The 15,136-nt window shown below is 39.7% G+C and overlaps 1 protein-coding gene across 1 annotated transcript; it reads left to right on the plus strand.

Moving 5' to 3' along the window:
• Positions 1 to 60: 60 nt before the first annotated feature.
• On the plus strand, positions 61 to 13,767 carry LOC104167718 (consortin-like; the record flags this gene model as incomplete). The annotated part of the gene is made up of 3 exons (XM_009708050.1): positions 61 to 935; positions 11,751 to 11,886; positions 13,562 to 13,767. Coding segments are annotated over 3 exons (1,217 nt in total), but the record flags the coding sequence as incomplete, so codon positions are not given.
• Between the last annotated feature and the right edge of the window lie 1,369 nt (positions 13,768 to 15,136).

Below are 15,136 nucleotides of genomic sequence, written 5' to 3' on the forward strand. Positions count from 1 at the left end.
CCTGGGCTGATGCTTTGAATCATTTAAAAATACTGGAACTGTTTTTCCTGTTGCACTTAGGTACCGAAACTTGTCCTGGCATTGGACCAAAGAAAGAAGATGAGCAGCTGAGCGCTGGTTCTCCAGGTGAAAACAAAAGGGAGAGACAGGGAGAGGCCGCCAGCCTTTGGGTAGCTGCAGGGGAGGACCACACGGAGGAGCAGCACTGCAGTGCTGAATCGACATCGGAGCCGCACACCCAGTCCACAGGGACAGTGGGCAGGCCTTCCTCCCGCTGCTGCTCATCGGGGGATGCTGGTAGAGACAACACTGTGCAGCTGAGAGAAAGACAGCTCTCCAAGGATGCAGGAAAAGTAGAAGGCGCGGCTGGGGAGCCTGGAGTGAAACTCCCTCTTGAGCCAGTGCTAGATGCTCTGGTTTTAACAGATGCTGATGATATGCCTACTGATTTGGTTCCTACTGATAAAGATGTGCAAGCTGATAGAAATCTGCTCAGATCAAAACACACTGCTGGCTCTTCAGAAATTGCTAGTGGCCACCTTGGAAATAGTGATTTGAAGCAGCAACAGAAACGGCCTGATGATGAAGAAAAATCTTCAGGGGACAGAACTGCATCAAATGTATGCTCTGGGCATAATAAGGTGTCTGAGCACGAGAGTACTGCCCATTCACGAATATGCAAGGAAACAGAGAGAACAGCAGGACAGGAGGAGAAGGTAAATAATGAAGAACGAGAAGATTTATTTCTCAGATTTTTAAATGGTAACATAATAGACACTGAAGAATCATTTGCAAACTTAGGAAACCAAGAGGACTTTGACACTGTTCCAGATATTTCACCTGAACGGGCATCTTACAACTCACTGGAAGCTTTATCACTAGATGACAGCTTTTCTTCTCTTGATGAACTTGCAAGAAGGATAGAGATTGCTGAGGTAAATACTGTGAATCCTATAAAATCTTCCATATTTATCGCAATTAAAATATTTTACATATTACCAACTTCAAAATGTGTTAAATATTCCTTCATATATCACTTTTTAATCTGAAAAGAAATCTATACTTCCTTAATTGTTCTGAGTTAGTTCAGAAAAAAGTTTCTTTTTGCCCACTTGCCTCCTTGACCAGCAGTGCTCTGTGTTTCTAAAAATTAGATTGATTTTTACATGTGGGTGTGAACAACTTTTATTTATTCTGACAGAGACTGTTAGGAGATGAGCTGACAATTCCTGTTAAATCACAATTTCACATTGGAGAACTACATAATGCCTCTGATGTAACATGTGGTTCATTTCTATTCATAGAATAAAAATTGCTTTTCTGTGCCTATTCCATATAGGTGAGAACTACATATGTAATAAACTTTGTATATGAATGTATGGGCTTCTAATTTTGCCAAGTTTAGACAGTTTTGTTGTTCAACCACAACTAAGAAAGAACTTCTAAGCCTGAACCCACCTTTCTGAAGCACTGCTGATAGGCCACAACAAGGATGAGTGCTTCATAAGCTAAATTGCTCTTCTGAAAATGTAGAAGATTTATTGCTTTGGGACTTTTTTGGAGAGTATATGATGACATCTTTGTTTTATTTGTCTTCTGGTTTTGGTGCGTTTGCAACCATGGGACCTTAAAAGCTTTTTCTTTAAATGAAAAGATGAGATTATTGTGAAATGATGTGATTCCAGATGCTGGAGGGGGAAGACTTGTGAAAAGGTACCTTCTTAGTTCATCTCTATTTTTAATGCATTTAACAATACGACATCTCTTGGCAGTAAAGTAGCAGTGGTTCTCTATAGATCAGAAGCTTGTGAACAGAGACCAAGAACCCCCATGATCACTCAGGGACAGCAGCCAAGCAGGGAACTATATACTGGGGATTCATGCTGATGTTATTACATGTTTGGCAAAATCTCCAGAGCTGGAAACAGAGCGTTTTGGTTTTTCTCCCCACCTAAACAGTTTCTTATCTCCTTTCCAAGATCATTCATCCCGACCTGTCCCTAAAATACCATGTCTTTCTGCGGGATGGCAGGAAGCATACCTCAGACCAGGACCGAGGGCCACGTCTACAAAGCCATATGCAAGCTCTTGACAAGACGCAGATGTGGAAGCCCACATGCATGTTCATACATGTAATCAAACTTTTGCACTAAATCCATTGGCCTGTGTTCCCTTAGAGGATGGTTTTGAAAAAGAGCATTTTGTTGATAGTCTGTGCTAAGCCCATATACATGTATAACAGAAGAGTGATTTAAACATCATCCCTTGGTCTCAGATTTCTTTTGAGCACACTGAAAGTTCAGTATTTTAACAGGGGAGAACCGTTCTGTTTCATGTAGAAAAACCTATAGCATCTGGTTTTAAATTGCTATGTTTGTGCCATTAGCATTTTAGAGGATGGGGTAGGAAGCAGCATATTGATACTGTTAGAAAATTTATGCTTGTATTGATCGGCCCAGTGACTGATGGTGATGCTTTATGGGGAATCTCATTTCATTTCTAGTTTGCTATCCCGATGCGAGGACTGCCAGTACTCTGATGGCAGAGTCTCTGGAGAGGAAAAAGTACCTTGAGTCTTTCCATAGTACTTTTTGTAGCCATATAAGGCATAATGTTGGCTGGCACTAGTAGGAGTCTTTCTGAATCATTCTTAGCAAGAGGCCTGAGTTGTGTGTGAGGCAGGGGCTTTAAATCAGGGAGAAGAGAAGAAGGATTAATCTCAATACCGATTAAAATTTGTAATATGCAGCATCTGGGGCTGTTTTGCAATACCTGAAATTTCTAGGTGCAGCAGGGTGAGGTAAGGACAGCACAGCAGCTTGTATTGTTTCATCATACACTTATATTTTGTTTTTCCAGTTAATCTTGCCACCTATCATTACCCTAAGGCTTGCTTTTCAGAAGTGGTGAGCACCTACAGCTTTCCTGCAAGACACCAACCAGGAACTGAGGGAGTTTGGCATCCCTGAGAAAGCAGCACTGTTAACTTGCTTTCACTGATTTTGTTTCAGTGCTAAAATAAGATTCCACTGATGTTTTGACAAGCAGACTGATCTTTGCACCCGTGCATAATATTTCTTCCTGTCTTGTCCTCCTGGAGCCTTTGAAGTTGCATTGTTCAGGCTGTGGCCATCTAAGAAGATGACAATGTTTTCATGCAGTAGTTATGAAAGTAATAGCTAGAAAATGCAGTGGTAGCCACATAAATGAAGTGAAATTAATTACATGAAATGTACCTGTGTGACAGTAAAAAAAAAAATCCATGACCAAAACATAAATCAGTTTGATTGTAATAAAACTTCTCATGGAGTGAGTATATACAAAATTACCACAAAGAAGTTGGAATAGAAGGCAGAAATAAACATTATTTTGAAATAACCTAGGTACAAAAATCATATGCTAGGACAAAATTTCATTAATATTCTTCAGTGGAGGTGTAATGTTAATTTATTGAAAATGGGGAAGGGTGAGGACTTGTGTATGTATTTACAGTTAGGAAGTTTTCTTTGACCCCATGTTGAGATCAAAGAATTGTCTCATGTAGTTCTCTAATTTAGATCCTTTATGTCACTTGCCTTTAGTCTACCATGTACAATAACTAATTACAAGACTGAAAATCCACTAAATTCTGACTAGGCTTTAAATAATTGCAAAACTAAAATAGTACTTTGGATATTGTACAGTCTCTTCTACTGGGTATTTCTTCAGTAGTACAAACCGTGCATGACAACTTGCAAATGATGGAAAAATCGCTGTCGTTTTATAGAGACTAGATTCATACAGCACAGTCAGTAGTTGGTAGCAACAGGTATCAGAAGTGTATAACCTCTTCTTAGATATCTTTGCTCTCATTTCTGTGAGAATGAAATGACACACCAGCAGTCAAACAAATTGTAGCCTCAATAATGGAAGTTGCATTTTGCCGTATGAAATAAGAGTTTATAAAGTAAGCTTTTTATCTGGGTGACCATTAAGGAAACGAGTAAAATCTTGTTTTTTGCTTGTTCAAAAATTGCATTTGAAATTTCTTTCAGAAAGCAAAGATAGTGAGACACTCTAGCACAACATAAAGTAGTAGGTTTGAGTTGGCACTGTTTGTACACCAAGACTTTTTTGAAAGTACTGAGGACGTAGCGACCAGCAGCTGATTTGATTGCAGAAATGAAGACTCCACTACCTGTACTAGGTCTGGAGGCAATGCCTTGTTGAGATCCCTTGTTCTCTTGTATGGCTTGGGTCCTGTAGCTTTGAGTTTGCAAGAATTATGCTTCCGTATGAAATGCTTACACTGTATCTGAGCTATTTATTGCTGTATAAAGGAGCCTCAGCGCTTGCATGGCAAGCGTATCAGCAGAAAAATGGTTAGAGTCTGATGCTGTGGTATGAATACTGAATCTGCTAAGTTAGCTCCTTTTCAAAGTCAAATTATTCATGCATCTAATGTATTTTATTAGCAAAGGGGTTTGTCTGCTGCATATAGCTTAACCCAGGGCAGTCTTGCTTTTTGTCAGTTTGTCGTACAGTTATAGATTACCGCTTTAAAAAAAAAACCTCTGGTATTGCTAGAAATAAAACTGTAGGCCTTTGCCAAGAATAAGGAATACAGCCCACAGAAGAATACACAAACAAAACTCCTCCTTGAGTAGTTCTCTGCATTCAGACCAAAATACTTCATACAATGAACTTTTCTTCCTAGATCCTAGTTTGCAGCACCTCTGCTTTTGGGGTTTTTGTTTACTTCTGTATGCTATGAATGATTCCAATTGTCAAGTTTAATCTGTTTTCTCTAAGAGCTTGAAGTACAGGATCTTATTTTCATAGTTTTGTCTAATATGTTTATAAATATATATACACATCGTATTTCGCAAAAATATGCATAATTTAAGAAGTTTTTAAAAATACTTTATTAGCAAATGTTTTTTTAAACAGAGAGAGACAGGTAGGTTAATTAGAGCTTATTTTTTCTTATTTTGCAGCCAGGATATTAGACTTTATCCAAAAAAGTTTAAAACTTTTCTGTGAGGCAAAATCACTTTGTAATAATATTGGTAAAAAGAGGAAAGCTAAAATATTTAACAGAGTTTGAATTGATCAACAGACATTGCTGCTTTCCTTTTTGACTGTTGGTGGAAATGCCACCACATACCTATATGCCATTTTCAGTTCATGTACAGTAATGATAAAAGCTCCGGACAAAAGGTTTTATGAAGGCCAGCAGAGCCAAGTGAGTATGTTGTCCCAAAAAGTGGGATCTTCACCCACTATGCAAGCCAATTCACACAGGGTTGAGGTATTTCTTTTATTTCGGGTTTGCGCAAAGCTGGGAGCCAGGTGGTATCCCACAGAGCTGGCTCAACTCCACACAAAAACTACAGCATATATATCCTGTTACATGATTAGCAAAAACCCACCCAAATTTACACTTATTGGTTAGTAATTACACTATCATTTCTTATTGGTTAGTTATAGTTAAATTAGCCTCACTTGCTATGTAAATTAGCACACATGCTCCTTGCAGGGGGAGGCGGGCAAGTCTTTTCGGTCTTGGATTGAGTCGGTGGTCATGATCTCCCCCTGCCACCTTTACCTTTCCCCCAGTTACTGCTGATTTCTGCTGACTTTACACTTCATGTGGCAACTTTCCAGCCTAATGATGTTCTGGGGTAGGATGTTACTCTTTATCGGTCTTCAGTTGCACTTCAAGGATCTTGGTAATTAGCAAGGATGCAGATTTACGAGCTCATACAATAGTCTGACTTTTGACTTATTAGTTCCCCCCTCATCGCTTCTGTATTCCTTAGGTCAAGCTGCTCTTTCTGTCTGAGAAATTGGTTTCTGTCCTCTGCCTGTCCATCTGTTTCTCATCTACATCATTTCACCCCTTTGGGACTTATGATTCTTCATACATCTCACTTTTTACAACCATTACATATTTTTTGAAATAAATTTTAGGGATGTCAGAAAAGCCAGTCGCTTCATCATGATCTGTATACAGATATACAGTGCTGTAATCAAGACAAAACACAGTAAAGGTTAATATTAGGAGGATAACAACAGGGTGTAGCATCTTATTAAAGTCCTGTAGCAGTAGGTGACCACCCTAAACCAGTGAGCGTCGTACCATCGGTGTTCTCTGTCTTTCCTCAGTCGTTCCAGCACGTGATGTATTTTTCTTACATCATGATGGGACAGTGATCAAAGTGGGGTTTTTGTCCATTCTCTTGAGCTTGTTTCAGTAGTTGTTATAAATCATCATGCAGTAATAGTTTTCTTACTAAAGTGAGATTCATCCCAACAGGGGTAGGTTGTAGATCTTGAATCAATATATAGTTAGACTGTAGTAGCTGAGGTAACAGGAGCTGAATAATTAAAATCACATCCACCGATCTTGGTAAATTTACAAATACAAACATTTGAGTGATTGCTTGTATCTACAGTGATGCTATCTATAGATATGGAATCGCAGAGAGTCCTCATGCAAACACATCCTTTCCCAACGTATATGAGTATAGTTTCAGGAGTTCCATCAGGATGTATTTCAAAATGACACACATTCTGTTCAGCGTCAAGACAAATGTCCTGAGCTCTACTCACGTCAATGGTTTGCCATTTGTTTCCTTCCTTTCAGGCCCACACTCTGCGTTCTAGGGGGTGAAGTACAGCTCTGTTACGATTCAGTCCTAGCGCAGTGATTGGGTATATGGTACACACCGAAGCATTGTATATAGTTAGGAGGAATGCTGTGACTGTGCTGTTGATGGGGTTATAGGTGAAATGAACTAAATACCACCAAGGTTGGAATTCCTTTTCAAAATCAGTTGCATTATCCCAAATCGCTTTTCGAACTTCAGGGGGTAAGGTGTCTTCTTCACCTTTTCTTATAATTGAGCTTGGATACAGCTAAGATCCAAAGAGATACTACTTTGGGTTGCGCCAAGTGCTTCTACAATCAATTGGTGGGCTTTTGAATTAACTCTCTCCCACTGGGGTAACATATCAGATAAGAGCCATTGGTGAGTTCCTAATGCTGTTAGAGAGGATCGTCTTGGATCCTGTGTGGTCATATTAAGTTTATTCGCGAGTACTTCAGCCTCCATGTCATTTAAGATTCCTAATTCTGTTCCTAAAATCCCAGTTAACGTATCTTTTTGTTTGTTTTGTAAGGGTAAGGGACCACCCATGTAGTTATGCTAACCATCCTGTTAAAGACGTACTTACAAACAGTGAGCAGGTTGGTTTAAGTGTAGAAATATTTGTCCGCATTATTAATTCTACTTGTTTTAGAGACCGTGATGGATTAAATAATATTTGTTGTTGTCTTGTATTTCTGATCACATATGGTCCAGTTTTAGAAATTTGTGGGGATAAAGTTTTCTCCTTAATTGGGGCAAGTGTGGTTGTAGTAATTGGTGTGGTCACATCCATTTTGAACTTAAATGATAATCCTACACTATGTTAAGCCCAGAGGCAAACTACAAAAACATTTTCTACTAAGGTAAAATTGTACGAACAGTCCAATCTTTCAGAAGTGCAAAGTTTCATATCTTTTGCTGTTGGGTTTAATGTAATGTTGTACACAGAAATCTGGGATACTTTCTCATGGGTAGAACCATTGATCATCTGGCATCCTATTTTAATTTTTTTTTTCTCCTACCATTCCCCAAAGTTCAGGAACTTTATTATTAGCTTCATCCATACCCCAGCTGCACTCATTTTTTAAGTGTACTTCATCTCTCTGCATGACTACAGTGGAAGAATTTAAATCTCCCTTACTAGAGCGTATCCCCATACTCCCAGTATGCTTAACAAGAGCTTGAGACCATGGTAATCTTAAACTTTCCTGGCTGTAAGAGAAGAAAAACATCATTACTAAGGGCTACAGTGACAACATAATTTTAGTTTTGTGGTTTGTCATTTTGAAATTTGAGCATCTCCGTTATTGGGGTAGTTTAACCTTGAGTCACACTCTTGGAGTTTTTCCACTCCTTTTCATTATATTTGTAAGAATTAGTACTTCTATATAATGATTTTTTAAAAAAAAAAAACCAGAAATAGTTCTTAACAATGCCCTAGAAAGAGATACCAAATAAGCTTGTATAATTCTATTTCCTATTAGATGCATTTGGTCATCTTTTCCCATAACAGAATTAACTGGGTATGGTTTCCCGTAAAGGATCTCAAAAGGGCTCACTCTTTCTTTACTTCTAGGAGTGATTCCGATTCTCATTAATGCTATTGGCAATACCTCTACCCATTTCAGATGGGTCTCTTGGCACAATTTAGCAATTTGTTTCTCATCTACATCAAGTAAGCTCGGTTACATAGATGCTCCAAGAGCATCTTTTCCTAATTATCTAACTTAGATTTAAGAAAATGGTCAACGTTTCAATAGGGTCCTTTATGCAGTTCTTTTACGTAACACGGAGCTGTTTGCAGTGCAGCCTGGTGGAAGCCTACATTTTTCCTCCTGTGGTTCAAGTCAAGCAGAGCCTTGACCTGTGGTCAGCTGTATTAACCACAGTTCCCTCGTTAGCTTCCAATTTAACTAATGTATTCTGCCTTTTTAAATTCCTCCTGCCTCCTAAAGACTGGGATGGGAAACTTCATGTCTTGCATGGCAGCTAAGTCCCTCTCCTTGGGTGTTTAATTAATAGGAGATGGATCTAATACAATCAATTTGTATATTGCTTTGAAATCTTTCTGAAGGAAAGTTATGGTAGAGAAATGCATTTACAGTTGTTTTAATTGAATGAGATTTTATTTGTAGCAGGGCGTACCCTATTTTTGCATGACAATCATACTTACAGTAATGACATTGTTATGACTGAAAATAAGAAAAATAAAATGTAGTGATGTTTGCATTAAATATTTTTGAGCTGCAGTTCAGAATAGGGTAGAAAAGAAGGTGTCAATATTGCTTTATGCAGAATTCCATATGTTTGTGTTCGTATTTTCATTTTAACAATAAACTGTATCCTGATCAGGAGGCGTAGCTTTGTAGGTCCTTTGCAGAAGAAAACAAAAACCTTAATTACATGCCTCGTGAAATTCAAAGGCAGATGAAGTATTCTAGGTATGAATTACATATCATGTAAAGGGGACATTCTTAAAAATAAGGTCTATGGCTTTTGCTGGGGCAGGAGGGTAACACTAGCTACACTGATTTTATTGCAAAATCAAAAGCCCTTCCTTCCCCCTTTTTAAGCAAAAGGAGACGTTCAGAATAGAGAAAAGAGAAACTTGTGCTGTTGTCGATTAGTTCTTTATATATTTAGAAGTAAATCCTGAAACGTAGCCGTGTAGGCTGACAGGGAACGTAAGCGAACCTCATTGTAGCAAGACTTCCCTTCACAAGCCTTTTACATAACTGTAATCACTGAAACACACATTTCCACGTAATCCCGCCACAGATAGCCCTCTGGTTTTAAGCTTGGAGAGGACAAAGCTTGTGAGGCAGTCGTTCAAAAACTACCGAGAGCCAAGAGACAAGATGAAGTGCCTCAGTTTGAAATGACAGCTTGCAGAATGGACCACCACCTACTCATGGTAGGGCCGACGGGTGGGAAGGCCTGGCCGTTCTGGGGTGACATTCCCGCCAAGCGCAGTCCCCGGCGCTTGCCAACAGCATGCCAGGCAACAGCTATCTTGCTGCGTAGGTGGTGCGCCGGGGCCGCTCATCCTCTTTGTGAAAGCAATGCCCTACACAGAAGCTTAAAATAATCTATTCTTTTAAAGGACATGATTTCATCTCTGCCTTCCCAAATAAATAAGTCAAATTAATGCACTCCTACACCATCCTCCTTCCTTGTCACAACCAGGAAGCATAAGTGTTGATTTTCTGGCTGGCCTGATAAATTTTTGTGGCAGTTCTGCAAGGCTAATTTAACATTGCCAGTAGAAGCTTCACCCCAGTGCACTTCTCTGTTGTGATGAGATGCTTGCAGGCTACTATTTCTGATTTGTTTGTGCCAAATAGCGGTCCTCCATATGTTGACTTAATTTCTTTCCACCACCTCCACACTTTCACTACTTTGTAAGTACTTCATGGCATTGTTTCATTAAATAATCCGTTCAAGCTCTTGAGCAGATAATCAAAAGGGAAAGTGAGTATCAAAAGGGGAGGTGTGGCAGAGATCAGTTTTATCCTCTCAGTTGTGATTTTTGGGGAAAAATTGTTAGATTGTAGGCATATCCTGCCAGTGACCAACTCTCTGAGTTGTTCAGGGCAATGTTATTTGCCCAGTTGAGGGCTATAAAATACTGCCAGACAAGAGCCCTGCAAACGTCAGTGCCACATTTGCCAGTTAAAATTTTGCAGACATCAGACACCGTAGCTGGTACGGCGCCTATTGGATTGTGCTCTGCGTTTCGCTGCGTTCCACGCTCCATCTCATCAATCACGGCCCGCATCGATGCGTTACATAAGCTTGTAGCAGGGAGCAAGTTTAGAGGCGTAAGTTATGAAGTCACTTGTCTTCTGGTTTTCTACAGCTCTTAGAATTGCAGTGCAAATTAGTTTTTATGCGTGGTCTTCTAACTTGATTAGATTATGGGAAGAGTTAAGCAGCCACTTGTCTGCAACTACAGTGTTATCTGGAAAGTTGCTTTTCTTCCACTTCGAGTTTTTGTGAAAATTTTAGGCATTTGGGGTCATCTCCTGCATAGAAGAGTCGCAAACTTAGTTGCAAATGTGGTATGGTTTTTTATCTGTAGCACAAATGTATACAGATTACTTTTCAATTTAACAAATGTTATTGCTGATCTACAGAATAAGTTTTTTAAGTGCTACTCAGATTTATGAAGAGATGACCAAGACTTTTTTTCAGGTGGAGATGATCTCAAGATAAAAAAGGTCATGTCTAAACATGCTTCCTATTTTAATTTCTGTTTATTTCTAGCACACCAGGAACTGCTTGCTTAGGAAAGCATTTTTCTCCTGATACTTCCCTTACTTTCATTTCTCTAACAACTAGGAGATTACAGACTGCTTAGGCCGGTGTAACATCCTAGTATGGCTTAGCATGTACTCTTGCAGCTAAGCCAAATGCTGTACCAAAGGAAAGAGAAGTCACGGTTTATTGACTTGTTGACTGTATCGCCGTTTGGGTGACCAGCCTGTAGGGAAGGATTTTTGAACTGCGTCTGTATCCGGAGAGCTTACTACAATGTGGAGCTGGATTCTGTCCAGAGCATGGAAGCTTTCTTTTTCCCTGGTGTTCTCTCTCTTTGGTTTTGTGGCCCCGCTGTAGTTTGCTGTGCACCCTGGGGAACCAATTGCAATGCTGGAAAATTAATCTCACCATAAGTATTTGATAATCTCTGCAGGATTATATCTATGGAGAGGCAGCAGCAGTGTGTCATTGACTTCTTATTGCCCTCTCATGATAGCGTTTTTGACGCAAACTCTCCTCACCACTGCCCCAACCCATATGATTTAATAACGTGAGCTCACAAAGGAACTGTTGCAGTGAATGCAAAGTATGATCCAAACAGTAAACGTATGTGTATTTACTTTTGGTAGCAATTAAGAGCAAGTAGTGTCAGCAGACAGCAGAACAATACTGCAGCTGTCCTGCACGTTAAGGAATTGATGTATTCAAGAAGGTTTCGCAAGTGCTGCACTGTTTAAGAAAAGTGGAGAGAAAACCATTTTTAACCGTTTCGCTCATTTCCTCCTTGAAGTCATTGTTAAAGAGATCTCATGCTTGGATTTCTCAGTCTCTTGTGCCACTCACTGTCTTTCCTGATAGATTGCCCCAGCAGAAGGACTGGTGTCTATACTAAAGAAGAGAGATGACAGAGAAGGAAAAACAATTGCTCAAGTCCAGCAAAGGCAAACAAAGAGAAGAGTGCGATTCCAAGAAATGGAAGACACATTGGATCAAGGTAATTTAAAGCTGCTGATTCACCTGTTGCATTCTTGGGGTGTAAATGGTGTCAATCTTTTTGTTCACAAGGGCAAAGTGGGCGTTCATTGTACATACGGTCTTGGGTATTTAAAATTTAATCAAGTAATAAGTGAAGGTGATTGATCAAAGATTATTCTATACCAGGTCTGGGTAAGTGCTACAGGAGGATACAGTAAGTACACTTCCGTTTTAAAGCTTGGTTGGGACTTGATGCCACAGGGTTTTTCCTCTGGCTGAATGATTTGCGAGTGACATCTAATGGACATGTAATTTCATTAATGTTTAGAGCTTAGAGGTGGGAGAGGTAGGCTTTCTCCCTAAATCTAATCCAGGTAGGTAGAGAGGGGTGCAAAAGAACCAACTCTGTTGTGCTTTGTCCACAGGTAGCTTTCTGACCCTTTCTAGTAGACCATGGGATTGGAGGGTGTCAGATTTTTACCTTGCTTTATAATTAAACATCCATATATATTTGCTAGCTGTCATTAAATTTGGCTGAACACCTTACTGCCTTTCTGATGGGCTAAATAGCCTCATATATTATTTTGTTGTGCTTTTCTTGGAGTTTGAGATCTCTATTATTCAATCTAAAGAGATGTTAAGAAAAATACTTCTGGTTGCTAATGATAATATCTGTATCTGCTGTGTGTGCCAGCCACTAAATGATTAATATGCAGATCTTTAGTGCTTAAATGTGTATTAAGTGTGTCTCACACACTGAAAAAGAAATCAATTCACTGCCCAAAAGGATGTTTATCCTAGCTTTTTCTTGAAATTATGTTAAAACAATTTATGTTTTAAATAAAATTTCAATTAGTTTCTTCTATGATTTTTTCCCCCAAGGATTTAGTGATTCAAAAGGAAAGTTGTTCATTATTATTATTATTTTAAATCTGATTTCAAACACACAAAAGAAGTGCTTGAATGTTTCTTCTTTTTTTCTTCTTTTCCCCTCTTTCTTCTCCCTGATGTAGAGTGAAGGGAGTTTAGAAACTTTCTTAGAGCCTCTTCACTCTGACAGAAGATGCAGAAATTGTTCATGCGTACAAGTTACAAGTGAGGTTGTGAGGATGTAGCAGCACCTCTGCAACCTCTTTATCACTCTTACTCTGGAATAAACAATCATGCAAAGAGTTAGCACAGAATAACCGAGATGTAAAATAACCCTTCACATTAGCCTACCCTGAAGGTTTTGTCTCTATCCTTACAGTCAAAATGTGAGAGTAAACACAAACAGTTCATGGTAGCGCAGTCAGTGTCGGTACAAATGAAGCGAGAATGTTTCTATTTGGTTTAGTTTCAAAGCTTTCATTTCATTTCAACAATTTCCATGAAGGAAGGCTTTGGTTGTGCAACATTCTCATAGTTAAGTGCATTTTGCTTCCGTGTGGAATGACTCCACAAGTGATAACAGCGAGGACAGGTACAGAGGTTGCAGAAATGAAGCTATGTAATTATTTAGGTTTCTGAAAAGGCCGAGTGGAGAAACGTACAGTTCCTGGTAGGTATTATAGTCACTTTGACACGGTGAGCATTATTAAATGTGGTTACTTCCTGACCCGTTCATGGTAAAAACCCGTCTCAGATTTTCTCACATGCATTCATATTGCTTTGCATATCATCCTTTTTCACCTTTTCTGCTCTTTTACTTACAGATGAAGTAGCTGGTGGCTCCTGTATTTTGCTGATCCTGCTATGCATAGCAACTGTTTTCCTTAGCATTGGAGGAACCGCATTGTACTGCACCTTTGGTGACATGGAATCCCCTGTGTGTACTGATTTTGCAGCCAACATGGATTTCTATTATACCCAAATATTGCAGCGCATGGAAGAACTTAAACACTGGATAGCCTTCTCCTAGTTGACACGAGTGGAGACAGCACACTGAGAGCTCACCGATGGTTACTGGAGTGGGTAGACAAAAACTGTGATTTCAAGTTCTCTAACACTTGCCACCTGCAGGTGATGTGTACTTGATGATGTACTGACACTTTTATTTAGAAATCAAGAAAATTCTAGTTTAGCAATCAGGTGGCAAAATGTTCACATCTTAAACTGTAGCAGTGTGGTATGGGAGAATAAAAGGTTATTCTCTTCACCCTTTTGAGAGTGGGCAAGTAGCTTTTTGACAACTTGAGCGAGTGAAGAAGAAGGAAGAAAATTAACTGTCTTCTATATGCTCTCCCATTACCACACATTGTGTAAGCAATCTCTGGAAGCTTAGTAAAGGACAGCTTTAATTTACAGCTGTTTGTGCAAAGGTGTTGCCTCCAGCTATCATGCAATAAGTCTGTGTTTTATGGAAACCTTATTTTTCTTCTAAGTCTTACTGGTTTTCTCCATTTTAATTCTCCTGGTGAGCCGTGTCATTATTTGGGTGGAGTGAAGAGTGCGGCGGCATTCACAGAGCCCTCATTTGGTGATTAACAGGCTGACCCTGTGTCTTAGCTTACGGTGAATATCACGAGTGGGATAAATCTGCTGGCAGATTTCACTATATTTCCTGGAACTTTACTCCCAGTATTGTGTGGGCCGTTTTAGAATTGGAAGGTTAAAAAAGCAATCATTGCTCTCACTAAATGCAGAAACAGAAGACATTCAGTAAATTATTCGTGTTAAATAGTAAAGTGGTTTTGGCCGATTTTAAAGCACCTGGTAGCGGGTGTGGGGCTGACTGGGTTTTCTGTCCAGCTGTGTCACCGACTCACAGTAATCACTTTGTGCCTCAGTTTCTCCTCCGTAAATGGGGAATAACGATCCTTGCCTTTATCTGTGAATATTTATTGCAATTAGGGCTCACATTTGATTCATCCCAGAGGAGTGCACAGGATCACCGAACTGTGTGGCAGCACCCTCTCTCAATGAGCCAATGCTTGTGTAAAGTGGGACTGATCCAACAGAAGAGATTCAGAGGCTCGCTGCAGATCCGCGGCATGTTAGTAGTCCAGGGCACTCATCCCAGCAGATAAAGCACATTTGCATCTATTTGCCCTGCAGTTCTGAGACCTGTATTGTAAAATCTGTTCTTTTTCTATCAGCTATACGAACAAATTTAAATCAGTACAAGGAGTCATTTGAGGTGGGTATTTCTGTCACTTGGTGCTGTAGCCCTCGCTGTGTGGTGTGCGAGAGGAACGCTGCTGTGACCGTGAGGGTGAGAATGAGGGGCACGGGCCTTCGGCCCACAGTCTGGTCAAAACGTGGCAACTCTTCTTGCCCGGAGCACAATG

The sequence above is a fragment of the Cariama cristata genome, unplaced genomic scaffold (genome assembly GCF_000690535.1).
Source record: "Cariama cristata isolate BGI_N322 unplaced genomic scaffold, ASM69053v1 scaffold21549, whole genome shotgun sequence".
NCBI lineage: Eukaryota > Metazoa > Chordata > Aves > Cariamiformes > Cariamidae > Cariama > Cariama cristata.